This window comes from Drosophila tropicalis, unplaced genomic scaffold (genome assembly GCF_018151085.1).
Source record: "Drosophila tropicalis isolate 14030-0801.00 unplaced genomic scaffold, ASM1815108v1 contig_4, whole genome shotgun sequence".
Classification (NCBI taxonomy): Eukaryota; Metazoa; Arthropoda; class Insecta; order Diptera; family Drosophilidae; genus Drosophila; species Drosophila tropicalis.
In genome coordinates this window covers 3,503,803-3,524,563 of record NW_027172862.1, presented here as the reverse complement: position 1 = coordinate 3,524,563, position 20,761 = coordinate 3,503,803, and the positions used below count along the sequence as shown (strand labels likewise).

At 36.1% G+C, this 20,761-nt stretch overlaps 1 protein-coding gene and 1 long non-coding RNA gene across 2 annotated transcripts in view; one reads left to right on the top strand and one right to left on the bottom strand.

The window, feature by feature from the left end:
• The window catches only part of LOC137573239 (uncharacterized), a 90,241-nt gene that overhangs the window by 54,976 nt on the left and 14,504 nt on the right, over positions 1 to 20,761 (top strand). The window contains exon 4 of the mRNA XM_068285113.1: positions 16,425 to 17,340. Coding sequence (XP_068141214.1) covers positions 16,452 to 17,340 — 889 coding nt within the window. The 5' untranslated portion in view covers positions 16,425 to 16,451. The remainder of the gene's footprint in view (positions 1 to 16,424; positions 17,341 to 20,761) is intronic.
• LOC137573430 (uncharacterized) lies at positions 2,067 to 2,806 on the bottom strand. Its single transcript, XR_011031872.1, has 3 exons — positions 2,741 to 2,806; positions 2,604 to 2,683; positions 2,067 to 2,537 (listed from the first exon to the last, which is right to left on the bottom strand). It is a non-coding gene; the product is annotated as an uncharacterized lncRNA (long non-coding RNA).

Sequence of the window (20,761 nt, the reverse complement as noted above, 5' to 3'; positions counted from 1 at the left end):
TGTTTTTGATTATTAAGCTGTAAATGAGTGATTAAGATCTTGAATATACTTTTTTTTTAAGGCGTGGGCCTAAACATGCTCTAAACCACAAGTCGATTATTTAAGCCATTAATAAAGTGCCATTTTTCGCTCGCTCTTACATGATGTAAAATAATGACATATTTTTTCTTTAATTTGCAACAAATAATACATGGACGATTCCAATCGTAACTCAAATGCCAAAAGTTTTGTATTAAAAATTGCATTCTTTACTTTACTTGAATGTCAATCATATCATTACATAAGAAAAATATTGTTTGTGCTTCGACCCTAACAAAGCAATGTTGTCAATGTTGATCTCAATTTTTTGTCTCAGTGTAAAACCAATCACAGGAAATGATTTCTTATTATATATGATATTAAGCAAATCTAAAATTTGAAACTCGCTTAAGACCGTCCACATACGTGTGTGGTCAATTAACAATCTCATAAAACACTTTCATCGAATATGCAGAAATGCAAAACATAACAAATAATATTATGCAAAATGCCAAGAAACAAAAAACAGAATCTCTAACTCCCATTATATGGGTAAAAGTGTTTTTCTAGTGCAAAAATGTCTATTTACATAGTCATGCATCATGGACACACACACCGTGCACCTCGAATACACACACACACACACACACACCCATAAACGGCTTAGATGCATGAGTGTGTGTGTGTGTGTATTGTGTATATGTATGAACAAAGTTCATAAATTTTAAACACGACACTCTTGTTGTGCGAACGAGACACAGATTGCGGCAAACTATTTGCGAAAATAAAATGCAAATAAATCCCCAAAGCAAAGGCAAAAGCAAAGCCCCACTCCGAAAAGTATGCAACACTAAACAACAAAACTGCCTCCATTTGAGTCACGTCCATGGGCATCGCCTCACTCTCATTCTTTTTCCTCCATGGCTCGTTTGCTAGCTGAAAGATAACTCTGTCCCACTCTCTCTACACACACAGCGAGAGATTCATACACATACATATGTGTGTGAATGTGCATGTGCAGGTGGCTCCAAAAACGGCGTTGAAATTGCCCGTAAAAAAGAACGTGAAACTTTATTTGACTATTTTTTGGAACTATTTTGAAAGTTAAATATCTACTCATGGACAACTCTCTACAATTTTCTTTTTTTCTATGGTTTTTTAAGCCTCTTCAATCCGAATTAATTATAACTAAAAGTCCTCGCAATAATCCGAACCAAATAATTTAGCCTAAAAATTCTAAATTTTGTCTTTGAATGTCTTTGATGATTGAAAGATGCTGAATTGGGTGAAAATGGTTTACCAATTTGAAAAGTTTAAAAACCGGGTTAACAAGTTTTATCAACAATAAAAGATAAAGCGCAGAGCAAATGTTTGCTATTTTTTATTCTCCAAATAAAAAATGGAACAAAAATAACGACAAATAGTGAAGTCAATAAATTCCTTAATCCACAGTCTTAATGCGCCTCATGAAACCACGTTGATCTTTTAATATCATCTTCAAATAATTGGCGAAGTCATGAAGAGTCACTTCATAGGCAAGACGCTTATCCAATAGCTGCAGATACGGACAGTGGTTATCACGAATCCAATAACGTTGATTTGGTAGCAAATCAAAATCATCACAGCCATAACAATCGAGATAAACCTCTTGGTGAAAGACCATAGCTCCGTAAAGAATCGGGCATAATTCTCTGGCCAGTACTCTCGGCAACTCATGCAAGCGTTCAGCCCAATTTAAAAGGAAAGTTGATGGTATTAACTTAAATCTGATGACACGGAATAGTACCGAAATATATTTATGACGGTCTCTAAAGTCCCAATAAAGCCACATTAAAGCAGCATAGAAAACCTGTGAGGAATGTATTAGGAATATGATTATTGATAAACGACTTGTCCAACTGACTATTACTATCCAAACATTACCTCGATCTCGGTTTGGACACCAATGTAATTTGATGCTAGTAACACACACACTTGATCGATTTGAAATCTACGATACTCCAATGTTGATATAATTATAAGGAAACAATGGGAAATACGATCCATCATCAAATACGTTAGAGGTTCAACTTTTCTCTCATGTGCATACAAGTAACATCTAAAGGCATTCAGCTCGGAATAATGATCATTCTGACTTAAGCAATCAAACAGAGACAATACTAAGCTATTCGCTTTCATATACTCGGCGGCGATAAGCATATCGATTAATTCGTTTGGTTGACAACAGATGTATTCGTTCGTCATCCATAAGTAAATCAATTTAAAGATTTTTGTTGTTACTTTAGTTTTGGGAATTTCAAATATCATGCCTGGCTCAATTTTCGTAATTAGGCCATCACAAAAGTTACACAATATGGACATATTGCATTCGAACGTTTGGTCGCCAATCATAAATCTTACATTATTTGCCTTATTTGTGTCAATGACATCCCTTACATCCTCTTCCAGTATGCTTTTTTTCACATGTTTAACATCGTTCATTTCATCAACATCACCGAATTTTTTCCATCCGCAACTTACTAATGAAATAAAATGGAGTTGAAATTTTTCGACAATTACAACAAATAATAATTTTTAATAATTACTTGGCTTCTGAATAAATTGGACTAGTTGTCCCTGTTTATCCTTTTTATCCTTATCACTTCTGGCGGCTTGCATTGTGCGTCTAAAAGAAAAGGGAATTCAAAAGTAATCAAATTTAACCAATTTTAAAATTATTCACAAGTCTCTTTATTAATCTGCTAACAAATGTAAGTTGTCTTTATACTTAAAATCTTTGACATTAGATTTTAAAATCTGGGCATACTTTATCCCAAATACCTTTCAAACTACAAAAAAAAAAAAAACAAGATTTACGATTCTAACCTTAAAGTGAGATCCGAACTATTGAAGCATTAATCGTCTGATATAATAAATGTTTATCGATATACGATACGATGATATCAAGAATCATACACAATCCATCGCCATTCCAACTAAAGTCCAATGAAACAGAAACGGATAAGCGAATTGAAATCAAAATGAAACCTACAAAATTATTTGCGCACAAACACGTGAACACATTTTGGGTCGGGCCGGAAGTAGCATAATTCCAAAGCGGAAACAACTAATTTGATTGTATTTAGCGCCGTTGCCAGCAGGCAGGCAGGCAGGCAGTGAGGCAGACAGCTGGTCGTCCAGCCGGCCAGTCGGCCAGTCGGCAGCTTAATGAGCAACTTTTTAGTTACAATTAGCCAGGACGACTAGAAACAGAGAGAACGAGAATGAATGAACTACGCCAAAAACTCTAGAACCCAGTAGCACCACACACACCCAAACCGAAAACCCAGTCCCAGACCCAGACTCATTCTGAACGGTTTTGCGGTTTTACACATTTCACTTTCATTATTCGCATAAAGCCAAAGACCAGAGGGTTGGTTGGGTACTTTTTTTTTTTTTTTTTGCTTTTTTAGGTTTGGGGGAAAATGTGCTAACTTTTTAATGCGTCCAACTGTTTTCAACATTCAGCAATGGTCAAACTGGCAAGTAGAATGGTTATGGGAAAATTATGTTGCATGTATAGCATTTGATATACATAAAGAGACTACAAAAATACTCTTTTAGCATAGAAAATTGACTTGGGGGAGAAAAGTTTTGAGCAAACATCTTTAGATGCTTCCCCGACGAGTCTGGGGGAGAAGGTAGACCAACAATTAAAGCTAAAAGTCTGAATTCTTTCAAATTACAAATTAACAAAAACTATATTGCGACTTTTCGTAAATTGTTAAAAGAGTTTTGTCCTAATTATAAATAGATAAATGAATATTCTGTTGGGCACGTGCATAGTTAATCAACTGCGAGTGATGCCTGACGCGAAGTTCATTTACAAAGCAGCAACTTTTTTAGATACTACTGGGTACATGGAGGCGTGACGAGGTGGGTTGAGGTATGGTGAGGTTCAGTTCGGTGGTGCATGCATTTAGTCCAAAACAAACCTTTTTGACAGACGTGGCAGTTAAACTTTTACAGCTCTCTTGTTCTATGAAGCTGTTGTTGCCGCTGCTCATTACCCGGGACGCCCCTTAAACTTCCTCAAGCGCCCCCTACTCCCTCCTTTGCTGTCCTCATTTCGCAGCTTTACAGCTAGCCACAATGAAACTTTTTTTTGTTCCTATGTTTTCCTTATTGTTGTTGCTGTTGCAACGTTGTTTGTTTGTTTGATACTTTTCCAATGGCAGATTTCCGGCTTCCTGGCCAACGAAACCGAAACTTTTTTTACCATGTAGAAATTAAAATGGTATAAAAATGGTCAAAATAGCCCAACCAAATAGAGAATAACTCAGGAGAGGCAGGGACGAACGAAAGGGAGCGAATAAAAATGTAACAACAACGTTGAGCTAATTAAAATCATTTCATAAATTTTGCCATTCCTTTGGGTCCTCCTCCACCAAAAATGAAAAAGAACCCAAAAAATTTACAACCAAAAAAAAAAAAAAATTCAAGCAAGTGTGAGTTAGAGTTGGCAGCGTGATAATCGTGCTTACTGGAGATGGGAATTTTATCTTCGTATCCAAGAGGGGTGAGCGGTTTAAATATCTAATCAAAAACCATAAACATTCCAGAAACAAAAACTATGAAAGTAATGAACTAACATGAAAGGACACTGACAAACTATTCGTTTCGCCATTCCTTTTTTAGATCTAATCACAATTTTTAGTTGAAAAGGAAGAATTGTTTTTTTTTTTTAGTATTACACATTTTATTAAATTTTTTTCCTTTTATCGGCCATCGCTGTTTATTGGACAACGCAAACATCAAATCGGGGACAGAGGCAGAAGGAAGGACGGGCAGGCGGCAGTTGGAGTCGGAGTTGGTTGATAACCTTCACCGGATGGACATTCAGCCTGCGGCTGGGACGCGACACGTGCAACGGGACGCGTCAAATAGGAATTCATTAACAAAACGTTACACAAAATTTTAATTAAATATTAAAACATAAAAGTTTTGGTGAGCAATATTTTTGCGTTGGCGACAGTATTTCGGCCACAGGCCTTTCCATAGTCACCCTCCTCCTCCCCACCCCACACTTCACTACCCAAAATTGCCTAGCCATCTCTCTTTCTACTATGGAGCATGACATTAAGCTTTTGTTAAGAGAGTCTTAGAGTGGTTAGATGTGGGAGTGGGGAGGGGAGACAGTATAAGTTGGCACCGAGTGGTTGGCCAAAGTGGAGCCAAGGTATGGCCGGAGGGGAGGGGGTACGAGGGTTACAAACAACACGGCTAGCTACTGTAATAGAAAATTAAGTTCTATTTATGTGCAAAAGTTGCTCATTAAAATCGAGCAACAAAAACTTTGATTAAACTTGCCTTCTATTTTTTTGTTTTTGCTTTCTTTTTTTTTTCTTGTTCGTTTTGTGTGTGCGAATGGGGCAGAAGGGGAATAGAAGAGGGCCAACAGTTTGTTTTTATGTGACAAAAAGTTCTCGATAATTTAATTAGTTGAGTTACCTACCTATTTGGGGCTTGGATCGAAATAAATATGGCAACAATATATGAAAACGTTTTTGAAGAAAAAAGTCCAACGAAATTCCTTAACTGAGGTCACTACTCTTTCGCCCTCTCTTTCTCACACACACTGTGCACACTTAGTCATTCAAACACACATGCTTCTTTCATTTGAGGATATTTAATGTATCTTTAATTTCCCCAGTGGTTTATGTCTTACACAATCAAAGAGAGACCGAGAGAGAGAGAGAGAGAGAGAGAGAGAAATATTTATCTACATATATATGTATGTGCATCTGTGTATCCATACAACATACTTACATAAAGTTTAATACCCTGAAATTCCAGTCCAACTGCGGTTATATGTGGATCTTTAACGACCAAGAATTGATTCACAAAAATATATAAATTAAAAAGCGGCAATTATTCACAGTTATCCCCAGAATTGAGAACTGATTTTCTTTTCAATGTTTTCTTTCTGAATCGATGCTGAAATCTTTCTCTTTAAATCCTAGATTACTTTGTTATAGCTTTAGTCACAGGTGATTTAAACAGAACCTTAGGAACGAAACATTTGCATGAATTCCAAACAACAAGTTTCCAAAAGTGAATGAGTTTCCAACTCTATGTATTATTGCATTAACATATAAACTAACAAAAAAACAATCAGAACCAATTAAACAAACTTTCCAGCTTTCATTATTAACAGTTGTACTTAGTGAATTCTATGTTAAAATTTATGGAGCATAGTCAATTATAGTAATTATTAGGAGAACAAAAAAAAGAGCAGAGAGATGCAGACAGTAAAGAGGTCGATAGAGTTAGAGTTAGTGAAAGTGTTAGACATACTGTCAATATATGCGCTTGACTTTGTGTTAACTTATCCCCATGGGCAATAATAATGACTTGTAGTTAATGCCACTAAGCGACAGCAACTTGGCCTTCACAACGGATCGATGCACAAATAAAGGGTACACAAGGGAGGAAAAGGGCGGCAACCAACCAACAAAAAACAAAAAACGAAAGGAAAAAATCCTTTTTTAATTCAAGTTGAAGACTTTCGGGACAAGGCTAATGATGCCGTTGGGGAAATTGGTCAATGGCTGCTACTGCTCGATGATGATGATGATGATACTGATGATGATGGTAAAGATAAGCAAGGAAAGACAAATTAAAGGAGTAAGGCAAATGAAGGAGGCACTACCAATGCATCTAATTAAGTGCTAAAACAAACTTTTAACCACAAAAATTTTCAACTGAATTGCAGTTTATCATGCTCTCTCATTTTCTATCTTTTCATCTTGCACTTTGTGTTCAATAAACAAGAGAAACATGCAAATGAACATGAGGCCAAAAAAAGTTCAAAATCTCTCAGAGTCTTTCCACAGTTTGCTAGCCAATAATTTATGTCCATATCTTCCTGTATATATGTACATACATATACACATGGGAATTGGTATGTACGTATGTGTGTGTGGGTGTCTGGAAATGTCAGAAGGCACCATAATTGACCAATCAACTTGGCGGCAACATGGCATTGTCCTTACCAAGGTGTTTGTCTTCCCTTAGTATGTATGTGCTACAAATTGGCTTCAGGCTGATGCAAATTTTGATTGAGCATTAAAAAACATTGACAATGATTCTGTCCTAGCTAACAGAGAAGGATATTAAAGTCGTTAGAAATGGTGTCTCTTTATTTAATAATCTCTTCTCTTATACTTATATTTTCTACTGTGTTTACACCTTTTTATAATTAACCTATTATTGTTAAAAATCAAGTCCAAATTTCTGACATGGCATTTTGCTAGCAAGACCAAGGCACAGACAAAAAGTAGTCGAAATTTCCACCAGCCTCTGGTTTTTGGTGTCACGCCATTAGCATTATTCCTCCAAGCATTGGAAAGCTTAGCTCAGCACTCACACACACAAAAGCGATTGGACTAGCCAAACTCAGCCCAATCTAACCCAGCCCAGTCCAGCGGCTGTTCTAATGAATTTGCATTTTTTATAAATCCCCATTGATGTGCTCTAGTTTCCGTGTCCGTATCTGTGTCCGGGTCTGGGATTGCACTTTTTTTAAAGAGCATGCGAGAGTAAGAGAGAGAGAGAGAGTTAGTGAGAGAGATTTAGGGAGAAAACGAGAGTAGGTGGCACATGCTTGTTGCATGTACATATACATATGTACATATATGGGGGGTCAGGGGCAAATTTTGGGTGTGGTTCGACAAATAGCATATGCCTGAATAACATGCTAATTCTCAAAGTTTCATTTTGACAATCAATGTACCATTAGTGGCCACAATTAGCGAAACAACCTAAACTAATTTTATGCTCTGTGTTTAATTTCTTCTACCCATACAAAAAAATTAAAGGGCTCGAAGTTTATTATTAATGATTTTTGGTCTCTACAGAACAAGATGATAACTTAAATTAAATAACACGGACCGACATACTAAGTAACTAATTGGGGTTCCAATCTCTCACATTTTACTAACATCTTAGTAAATATTTTGTCAATATTTTGTTAATTACTTTTGAATTGTTTATTTGAGATACCTCAGTAGGTATTTATTAAATGTTATTAAAAGGTTAATATATTATATATTAATATAATTAAGCGTTAAGTTGATACATTTAATAGAAAGATAATAATATTAAAGTAATAAAACGATAAGGATTAAAGGATTTACGAGTCACTAGTTTCAAGGTTTGCCTTTTCACAAAATAATTTTACAGCAATTGAGGTAAAAGAAACTTTCTGTTCGTTTGCATTTTGCAAATGAAATTCAAATCGCTGCTGGGGCTGTGAGGGTTCTCAAATCCGTTGCATACTTTGTGGCGCTTATTAAGTTAGATAAAACACCAAAAAGAGTAAACCACTAATAGAAGCTCTATGCAACCGCAAAGTATGCTTTTGGCTTAATGAAGCCACACAGAAGTAGAAAAACAAAAAAAAAAAACGAACCGGTATTCTCTTTTTTTTCCTTTATCCTTCTTTTTACAGTCATAAGTTCAATCAACATCAAATTTAATTAAAACGCTAAAAGCATCCAACACGCCCACTAATGTTACGCCCATAACGAGGGAGAGAGAAAAGGATGTGAAGCTAAAAGCAGAGCCAAAGCTGGCCAAAAGCTCTGAGGAGAAAAAAAGGGGTACAACAAATGGTTATAGTAGCTTAAGAGTGGGCGGCCAATGGGAGTGGCACATTTAAACGGAAATAATTGTGGTCTTCTTGAGCCTTTTAGACCGGACACTGGACACCGGACACCGGACACTGGGACACCGGACACGCCGAATGCCAGCAGAGAGTTGCCGTGCTGTTGTTGCTGTCATTTGAGGGCAGTGACATTTGCTACATTTTCGTTTTTGCAATAAGGCAGCAACTAAAAGGCCATAGTTTTATTAGATCTAATACTGAATTTTCAAGTTCAAGTCGTAGTTTGGTTTAACAGTTAGTGGAATCTTATTAATCTGCAGAGATTTCATTTTATTTTAGTTTAGTTCACTCTGGAAACAAAACCAATTTGCCTCATATGTACATATATATAACTGAAAATGTAACTTTGTTTTGTTGGTAGCAATGAAAGAATTAAATGTGTAATTGTTTCTCTGTCTTTTGTTCTCTCACTCGCTCTCTTTTTCTCTATTCTCTGGTTTAGAGAAACACTTGAAAATGCAGAAAGTTTTGCTGCTTTCCACCACTCGCACAACCACACACACACATAGCTACACACCAAGATAAGTGCACATGTTGACTAAATTAAACACCTCTTGGCATCAGGTGTCTTTGTGTATGTATGAGCGCGTGTGTGCGTGTGTGTGTGTGTGTTTGTGAGAAACTAATTTAAAAAGTAATTTTTACTTCCGGCATTTACACAGCTGCAATTTGAGTCAGACTCAACTTTAATGTTGCCCCATCTGTCTCTTGTAACACTTAGCGTTTAGTTAGGTGAGAGGGAGTAAGAGGCAGCGAGAAGGCAAAGCGAAACATAACAATGCCAGATTCATTATAAATAATAATAAAAGCAGCTGCAATTGCTTATTTAAAAACCGCCGCTGCTGAATCCTTGATTGACGACGATGACAGCATACACACACACACACACGCGTTTTTGAATTTGCTGTTAACCTGCTTTCATTTTGAGTTCATTTAAACCTCTATTCAGTGTGCACATATGCCATTGAATTCAATTAATTGCTTAAATCGAATCAATTTGTGTAAACTGTTAATCAAATTTCAATTGTATAAATGTTAATCAAGCGCATGCGGCTTCGTTGGCGGCGGGGCGTAAACGTGATGCGCTATATATGTACATACATACTTGATATACGCCCATGCGACAAGAAAAAAGTAAACAAAACTTTTGCCGTGTTTTCAATTCAAAAAAAAGAAACTGATTTTTGAGTTAGTTTGCTCAATTGCTTGAAATCAACTATCATCAAATATATTTGTCTCTTTGCCATTGTCAAACATATGCGGCGTATACGTGATATAAACGATGCTCTAAGTGTACCAATAAGTAAAAGTGGCTTGATTACCGCAAAATGCTCTTATTCACCTAGTTGATTGATGTTTCTATTAAGCACACACTGCGTATACTTGATATAAAATCAAGTTATGCATAAAGTGTTGCCTACTTATGTGGATCAAAAATATACCGACACATATGCACTTGAGATAAACTAAACATAAGCTATGCATAAAGTGTTGCCTACTTTTAAGGGAAACCCAATTGGAATCGCAAACTTAAAAGGCGTATATCACCCAGACAATTATATTACCTACACTTATACGCGTCTGCGTTTAACGATAACTGGAATTGCGTCAATTAATATTCATTTAAATATCGGTTTAAATACCAATATGAAAAGAAATTCCATACACTAAATTTCCACAACGTCATAATCTTTAAAATAACGATATTACAATATTTGAATTAACGCTCAACAGCCATCCACCCGAAGCTGGGTAGGTGAGGGGGTAGCGAGGGTTTGTGTCCCGAAACACACATCATTTAGTAATTCATAAGCCATAGCCAAGAAGAGATAAAACATAAATGACAGGCACTCCGTAGAAGAGATGATGCTTTTTCTCATTTTCCGCTGATTACGAGTATTTTATTTATGCAGCTAATAATAAAATGAAACACCAAACAAACACTCAAGTAAAAGCGAAGAGCGACAAACAAAAAGAGGAAAAAGGAAGCAACAAAAAACTTAACTCAAATACTTATAAGCACATAAACGGTCATAAATTTATGTATATATGGAACAGACACATACACACGCACACACACATATACATATATTAACAAAAATGTGGCCCAAGAAAGTTTGAAAGACAACAACATTTCATTTCATAAGCCAGGCATCTTAAGCTCAAAAGAATCAACTCGTTTGGCTTCCACGCCCCTTGCCATAGCCACGCCCACAATGCCAGAATGGTAACGGTTTATGTTTGAAATTAATTTCATTCACACACACACATAGGGGCGTGGTGAAGAGTAGGAAGGAGATAGGAGAGGGAAATTCTCCAGCGCGCATACAATTTCATTAAGCAAATATTTTTGTCGCCCAACAGCGAAGGGTTTCCCCCATTTCGTTACTGCCTAACCACCCCTGGTACTTCTTCTGATCCTGGACGCCTTCAGACTGTCTCAACGAAAAAAAAAAAAGGAAAAGAAATCCAAAAGAAAATTAAGTTTCGTTTTTCTTTAACCCATATACCTAATAAGTCCAAGAACTGATAGACATTATTTAAATCCTAATTTTATAAGTCAATCTTTGTTGAACTTTTTCCTTAAAAAATATATATTGATATATTAATATTAGGATATATATGTATCCATATATCTACTTCTATACACTATATAATATTTCAATCTCCTTAACATTAAGTAGTTTTACTTTAAAGTTTGTGAAACGTTTGTTTATGGTTATTGCAAACCCTTTGTGTTTTAGCAGTTTTTAAGAAAATACAAAAAAGAAATAAAAAATATTTCCTTCATTCACTTCATTCCAAAAAATTAAAGAGACTTTTTGAACAGTTCTTATTTTTTTTTTATTTTTTAATTCTTTCAAATTATTTCTGTGGAGTATCAAATGGTCGACTTTTTGTATGTCTACTTAACAAAAGTTCTCTGTCCGTGCTACCATCTTTTCACTTAGCTTCTTTTTTTTTATTTCTGTTTCTTGGTGGTGTTTGTTGTTGTTCGTGATGTTGTTGGTGGTGTCATTGAAGTTGTTGTTCTTGCTGCTTTGGGCAAGTTAACGACGCGAAGCAATTATGCGATTTTAATGCCGCCAGCATAGCAAGAAAAACTGAAAGTTCTGCGTATTTCTCTTCACACACACACATATACACACACACATAAACAACTCTCACCTCAGATGTGTCTCCATGCTCTGCTTGGCGAAATGGTAGCCAAATGATTCGCTCATAAAACGTCGTCACATCGCTAACGGCGACGCATATAACAAATGATAGTCACTGCCACGCCTTCATACACATTCGTATCTATCTACACTGAGGGAAAAGCCAAAAAACTCAAATCTAGCTTGACAAAGAACAAAAAAAAAGTAATATTTTGAAACGACATTCGCTTTAAATCGAAGCGTTCCTGAAGACTTTTTTTATTTAACAATTAACCAAAATAATTTTATATATAACTTTGTATACGATTTTCTTTGTGTTTCTAAGTGTACCAAAATGAGCACATCTTTTCCTCTCCTTTGCCTTCCTTTTTCACGCTTTCACCTAACTCCTCATTCACATTCCTGCCATGCGCCCACCCACCCGTTTTTATCCAACCATGCAACAATAACATCAGCAGCGGCACAATTAATTCAACAAAAAAGAAAGGAATAAAAAATGAGGGAAAAACGCAAGCGAAACATTTGCAAGGCCAATAAAAATGCCATTTAATGACGCCTGCAAATTTCACAGGCTCAAATAATCAGCATAAAAATGAGTAAAAATGCAGAATATCAAAATAATTGAAATATGCAAGAGAATGAAAGAGAGATAATATGGCGCTGAAAGCAGCAATAAAAATGAACATGCCAAACGGAGATGGAGAAGCATCAGTAACAAAAAATGAATAAAATAAAAAACAGAAACAAAGACAAAAAACAAAAGGTACTCCAAATAAAACGTATTTTATCCAAATAACAATAATAATTAACAACAACAAGAATTTAACGTAAAAAGATGAATATAAAAGCAAAGCTAATGAGGCAAATTAAAGAATTTATTAAAATGAAGAAAGGAAAAACAACACCATATATGTACACCATGTACATATACATATATATTATATGTATTTATATATTTTGTTCATTAACGAACTTTTGGCACATTAAAGACTAAATTCTCACTCTAAAACGATTTTAAGTCCATTTAGATGTTGCTTAACGATATTTAAATAACATGCAAAACTTATTTAATTTGCCTTATTGATATATTTATAAAAATCATCTTTTGTCGTTCTTTTTCGTGCTTAATATAGCTTTTGTTCAATTTCAAGGACACGGCGAAAAAAAAAAAGAATTCAAGCTCTTCTTCAGGATTCTTTGAAATTGAAAATAAATATGTTTTAAGGAAAAGTAAACAGCAAGTTAATACTTAGTCAGGGTCACCTTGACCACAAGCATTCCGTAAAAAGACAGCATCATCATCATCATCATCATCACGATGATGATGAAAAAGGACAAACCAATTAAGGAACAGCCAGTAGTTCGAGGGAATCCCCTTCGGTTGGCTTCATCGAAACCGAGGCTCATTGGCTCAACTAAGGCGACAGCAAAAGAATCAGACACATAACACACTGAACACACCATTTCTTTCATTCTTTGTTACTTTCTCCCCCGGCTAGCTTCCATTTGCCCCACATACTCTCACTCTCTCCCTCTCTCTCTCTTTAGTCTGTATCTGTGAGCTCTGCTGCCATCCATCTCAATTTACTGCCTGAGACTTTTGTCAACGGCCAAGAAAATGAATGTCAAAAAAAAAAAAAAAGAATAACAGAAAAAAAACAAGAAAAAGGGGACTAAAGCGGAACTGGCAACTGACCCAAACAAAAACCAACGAAAAAAAAAGCAATTTATGCGGGTTTCAAGTCGAAGGTTTGCGCAGTTCTGTTTGGTACTATTCTGTTCCTCTTCTTGTTCTGTTGATAACTCCGGCCACAATCATGGAGGTGTGTGTATATGTGTGTGTGTGGTTAAAGATGGGCAAGCGCTGACTACAGCGGGTGAAAGGGGTTTGGGTGCTGTGGGTGGGCAAACATAAACAACAGTTACGCTCGAACAACGGCCAAAGTTGCATTTCCGCTGTAACCGTTTTCCGTACGGGAAATGCGTTCGACGCGTGTTTGAAATATTGGCCTGTCTCTATCTCATTCTCGCATTTGCTCTCTCTTTCTCTTTCCCTTGGCTCGCTCGCTATGCATGCTGTGGTTGTGAACTTGGTGGGCGTGGCCAGTTCATGGTTTTAACTACAAGCTGCAATTGAGCGCTTTATCATTTTTTGACCCTTTTCGCCCCCCCTCACAAAAAAAAAAAAAAAAAAAAAAAAATGGGTTTTCACTGAATCCTGCTCATTGCCAACGAACAGTAAATTTGGAAGTTTCCAAAAATTGAGAAAAATCATTTCAGTGATTTCAATTTTCTTCTTTCAAACATATCCAAATTTAATTTTCGACAATGCAAACAGTTTTAAAATATTCCATTGTTATTAATGGGGCAAATGGGAACCATATCATTTAGAAGCAATTGCTTTTCATAGTCTTAATAATACTATCAAGATCTCTTAAATATGAGACTGATCCGTAGACTGTAACATATAAGTATAAAATCAACAATGATTACTAAGAATTAGTTTATATTTTGCTCAAATTAATAAATAAATATTAGGCAGAATAACTCTTAAATGTTAGAAGGTTCAAATAATTTTTGAACACACAACAATTTAAAAGCTAGCGTGTTAAAGCTAGAACATGTTTAAATGGTCCGAATTAGTCATTTTAGAAAGGTGTTAATTTCCAAGACCTTTGCCTTAATAGAAAACATTTAACAGTTTTTTAGCTAGATAACTAGATGCCCATCTATGTATCTGTATCAAAATTTTCAAGATTCCTCTTCATAGACTTGAATGTTTTTTGTTTAACACTTCACTTTTGAGGAGTTGCACAATAAAAAAAAGCTGTCAAGGTGAACGTCACTTCTGCCACACTCTCTCCCTCCCTTTCTCTCTCATTCGTGTATTTGCCGCTATGTGGCACGAAAAATGGAGGAGAAAAAAAACGATGATGCGTTTTGCACCTTGGTTGGGAGCATACGAAATGCACAACACATTGCACTTGAACTGAATTCCCTTGTTGCTGATGTTGCCACTTTGTTTCACTCCCTCTAGCCTTCATTGCCACACCTCTCATCCACCTACCTAGATTGCTATTTCGTTGTTTTGTGTGTGTGTATGTGTTTGTTATCCTTTTGTTTTGTTCTTCATTTCATTTCACTTCTAAAACACTTGACGCGCCTTTTGACCGCCTTTGTCGACAAGGTAAACGCCCTAACTTATGCAGCATTTCTCTGTGTGTGTTTGTGTGTGTGAATGTAGATGTGCAGGAAAAACAGTCTTAATTGCCACACGCCTTCATATATGTATGTATACATCTCTCATTTTTCATTTGCATTTTTCTTTTCATTGCCTTCGTTTGTTTGGATTGTCTCTCCTTTTAACAGTATTAACATACATAGAAGGCTCATCGTCTCAACGTGTTGAAAGGCTCTAATTGGCTGCCAACTGAATCTAAGCACATTATTTTAATTTTGCTTGCATACAAAATAACATTAATATGCAAAAGTAAACTATTTGCAAATCAATAAAAGGCTTACAGACTGTAAGTGACGAGTTGGGGGGACAAGGGGTGGGGTTAACCCACCTTCAAAGGGTTTTTCGGTTAATTGCAACTTAATGAAAAGCATTCAATTGCTCAATTCAGTAAATTTCTTAATCGTAAAGTGCTTCATTTACGCACAGGTAAACATGTGTGTGTGTGTTTGAGTAACTGTTAATTAATGCCTTTGTTGATGTTGGAAATACCACAACTGAGAGGAAGGAATTTTGAAATGGTTTGTCGTAAAGCTTATTCAATATAATTGAAAGGCCATAATCTGATCGTTTCACATTGAACAATACCTACACATACATACATAGATTCATACATCTACACATATACATACATACATATATGTTAATTGGTTTACTTCAAATCAAAGCTGCATAAGAAATTGCTTCCTAAAATTAATTTAGCATATATTTCCTTTCACAGTGTAAGACATTGGTTCATCTGTTAGAAGATTTTAGAGACCACAAGAGCTACGAACTTGCTCAAGCTTAAAATTTGACTAAATCCCTAATCGATTATTTTCTAAAACAATTGTCCCATTAAACATATGAAACTGCACTTAAAAAAAATCATTTCCAAAATTAGATTTCTTTGGATTCAGTTATAAAAAAGCATAAAAAGAAAATGATTGAGCGATTGCTCATATATTGGTAATCGATTAGTCGATTAGTCATGCTTCTATTAATCATATTCAAGTTCAATGTATCTATAATCGTCAATCGTTCTAAACAGGTTCTTTGAAATTCGAAATACTTTAGAAGCTATGAGGTTTATTTCTGAGCAATTTTTTAGTCATGTGAGCCAATCTTTCATATTTGAAACTTCGAACCGATTTAAATTAAACAAAGTTTGATCGTTGGCAAAATGCGAAAATTCTTAATCTGTCTAAGACCAGAATTACATCTATGCTGAATATAATGCCGACATAATTTTTCATTTCAGACTATCTTAAGTATTTGTTCACACTTGTTGCTAATCTTTTGTGTTAAAATCATGTCTTTTTAGTGATCAAGTCGGTTGACCAAATGCAAAATGAATTCAGAGAAACCGCAAATGCAAATGCAATCTGGACCGCCTCCGCCGCCACCGTCGCAGCTAACACACGGCTCCACGGTTGGAGAGAGTTATGGAGGTGGAGCAAGTGGTGGCAGCAATATACATTACGCAAATATACCAACTTCGTCGGGCAGCAGTTACGTTTCGATTGGCATGTTACCCAGCAATACAGCGCCGATGGCGATGCCGTTGCCTTTGCTGTTGCCCAATGCAACTGCAACAACACCAATGACATCGACAACCACATTCAAAACGACACCTTTGCTGCCAATGCCAACATTGGAAGATATTGAAGTGGCAGCCACACAACCCACACAGCAAACGCAACAACCACTGTCAACTGCAGTAGCGGTTGCAGCAGCTGCTGCACCACCACCACCACCACCTGGCATACTAAAATATTCGGCACCTATGCAAACTGTTGTGGGTTATATAAGTGATCTGCCGCCTATAACTGCCGATAATATATCAACAGTGACCACAACAACAATGAGCAGCAATTGTGGTACACTGAAGAGCAATGCCAAATTGTTGCCACTTCAATTGGTGGCCGCTGCACCAACAAATACAACACGTAAAGAGCCATCGCCACCACCGACATCACAGCAGCAACAGCAGCAGCAGCAGCAACAGCAGCAACAACAACAGCAGTCGCAACAACAGCAGCAGCAACAACGTCAAAGGCAACGTCAGACTGGCGGTTGGTGCTCCTGTTTCGGTTCAAGCACCAGGACCAGAGAGGTCAAGACACCACCCGGCTATACGACCAAATCGAAGAAACGTAAACCCACATCACAAACTGTATGGTCGGCCCTGCTTACCAATTTTGGCATTTGTATGCTTCTGCTGGCCTATACACTGCTCGGTGAGTATTTCTAAAACCACAATTATGCATGAAATGCATTTATGGAAAAGTAGAATGTATAAGTGGACAAATTCGAAAATCTATCAAAACGAACACCTTGAAGTTTTATCTAAACCACAAACTATACAGAAATCGACCGTCAATTTATAATAAGTTTTAAACAAATGTCATGAAATTTCATCTAGATGTTTCTTATAGTAGATTTTGCAAAATGCAGTTGTTAAGATATGAACAGCAGTCTAAAAAAAGTCCTCTGGTCTAGTCTATTATTTTGTATATTTTATGTTATTGGATGTCCGCATATTAATTCCTTTAACGCTCACTCCATTTTGGCTTCATTCACTTGTAATTTGCAACAAGTTTTTAGCGTTGATGTAATGGTTTGTGCAGATTTGTTACTACAACCAGTGGACTAGTTTTTTCTATTATTCCACAAAAGTTTCATAAGGTCAAAAAACACTGTCGTACAACTTATCTTAGTTAAGTCATTTGATCAAGATAGATACAAAAATGAAGATAGAGATACGCACAGATTTATAAAAGAGAGAAATAAGGAAATAGAGAGATTCCATATTCTGTATTCATTCATTTGTCACTTGATTTATTATCTGCTGTTGCCTTTTTCCTGTTTCTTGCCTTAATTAACGTAGTCATTTTCTGTTGCTCTTCGATTTCACTTCGTTTCATTTGCTTTTCCACTTACAGTTTCACTGTGTGTTTAAGTGGGTGTCGCGTATATGGCGCGTGTGTGGATGTATGTGTGTGTGTGTGTGTGTGTCAAATCCAGAAATATAATAACTATGTATATAGATGTATATAGAGTTACAGGCACCGGTACAAGGATGCTTAATGTATCTTGTCACAAGGTTCGACGTTTAAATTAACCAAAAGCCGCTGCCTTCGCAGCCGCTGCCACACAACAACATGATAAATTTAATTAATCATTTGCCACTTTTGCGCTGCCAAGAACAAACGTCAAAATGGCGGCCACAGGACTGTCTGCCTATCTGTCTCTCTGTCCGTCTGACTGTTTGCGTTTCTATCTAGGTGGGCTTGTGTGTATAAACTTATATATATTTATATGTAGCATACTTTCCAGCGCTGTCATGTTTATGGGCTTGTATTAGAAAACCAAAAGAACGACGACGAAACGACGAAGACGACACAAAGGACGACTGGTGACGGCTGTGCTGACACAAAAAGTCTGGCAAGAGACAAACATGCAAAAGGCAACACATGCTTAATATAAATACTTTAAACAAATCGAAATACACCAAAGTATGTGAGTGTCTCTGTGCGTGTGCGACATCTGTGCAAAAAGTTGGCCTCTGTCTATAAACATACACACAAACACACACACACATGTCAAGGGCAGTTTTAAGACATGTTAAGGCCCTCGGGGCTAAAGTAAATAAAAGACTGATCACTTTTTGAAATATAAAACTATCAGGTTAAACTGGATTTTTGATCGAAACTCTTTTACTTTAAAAAGTATGCATTGAATGTAGTCCTTGAACGTTGGACAAACAAAATGATAAGGTACACTCAAGGGACAACAACATATAATTAAGCCATATACATATAATCGTCATCGATTAAATATTGGATTTCATTAATTTAAGTTGGTCTGAATTATTTTTGTTATAATAAGGTTCGAAATCATTCCCGATTATCGTAAATAAGTAAATGCGGTTTGCTTCTGTAGAATTGGAATACCAAATGAATATGTGGTTGAACACTAGAACCAGTTGAGAATTGCAATTACATAGAAGAAGCGATAAGGGAAAGCATGGCTTACAACTACAAAATGCATGCCAATTCTGTAAATTTATAAGCAACTGTAGGATTTTCATCATAAAGATAAGTGAAGAGAGTATAAAGGGCGTTTAGTCCGCTCCTGCATATGTCTGTATGTGTGTGTGTGTGTGTTAGTGTGTGTAACAGAGAATTTGCTTGTTTCAGGACATCAACAAAATGACACAAACAATTATTTAACTTTCGCTAGGCCGTGCGTGATGGTTTTTCTTTTTTCTTTCTTTTTCCTGTGACGTCACACGTCTGACAGCTGCCGCCGCCACCAACGCTGCTGCTGCTGCTGCTGGTGTTACTTCCTTTTCCTCTTTGTCACTTTTTCAATGTTTTCTCTCTCTTAACTGGCATTTTGCAATGCTACATCAAACAGTTTATTTTACTTTCAAGTTAATGCAAAATATTTAACCATTCCACCAAGATATTGGAAATTCGTATAATAATAAGAAAGCCCATCAAAGTTGTTCATATTTAACTCATTGCAGTGGAATGTTTGAGGATCGCAAAGAAGAAGCATGTTCATTTTGTACTCTCTCTTGTACATTCTGTCCACTAGTTTCATACAGACAAAGCTCATTCTCCTAGAACATTTTATTTTTTGTTGTTGCTTCTTTTTTGTTGTAACTTTGACATGTGTTGGCTTTTGCCGCCGACATCAACTCATCATATAGAACACACATGAAACATTATTTTGAGGAAAAGCAAAGCAACACACGCACACATACACACACACACACACACCCACGAAAACAAAAAAGTGGAGGAATGGGAGGAACAAAAAAAAGTTGATGAAATGTAAGGGAAAAACTTTTCAAAAACTTCACAAAATGTGCCACATCTGTGTGTGTGTTAGTGTTTGAGTGTGTGCAAATGGTTGATGGCATATATGTATGTATTAGTTGCCAAGCATTAACATTAAATGACTGACAGGCATCAACATGGAATTCTGGCGGAAACAAGATGAGAACCCATGTCAAATATCAGAGAACTTGATTTCAGTCTTTATTGGCAGGCGTGGCCAGGGACCACGCCTACCAGTGTCCAAGAAAACCTAAGGGGGGGCCCCTCCAATACATACATACATTTGTATTTAATTTACACACAGCTAGAGAAAATGTCATAGATTGTTGCTATAACCCTTATCAAAATCTTAGAAAAACAACAAATGAATCAGTTTTCCAAGCATTCTTTTTAACTTTTTTTTCTTATTGGCAATTCATTTAATTTTTCACTAGGCATTAAACATTTTTGAAGCATTCAAAATTTCCTTTAAATATCATGTCCTCATACAAAGATCTTATGTAATTCATTAAAGTTACAGTCAGCACCATAATTATGTAGACATAATTCGTTTTTACACAATTATTGTTTCACTTTAAACTGGTTTTGAATTAATTGACTGGAAAATTTAGTTTTTGCCGATCATTCTCAAATTTATCCCTTTAACACAAAATGAATTATTTCAAATGAAAATTTCTCAGTACTCAAAAACATATAAAACACATCGAAATAATCCTGATTTTGGATAAATACCATTTAAGTGTACATACGTAAAATATCATGAAATTGCTGGTTTGTTATAAGAATGAAATAAAAACTTAATCCAAACTTG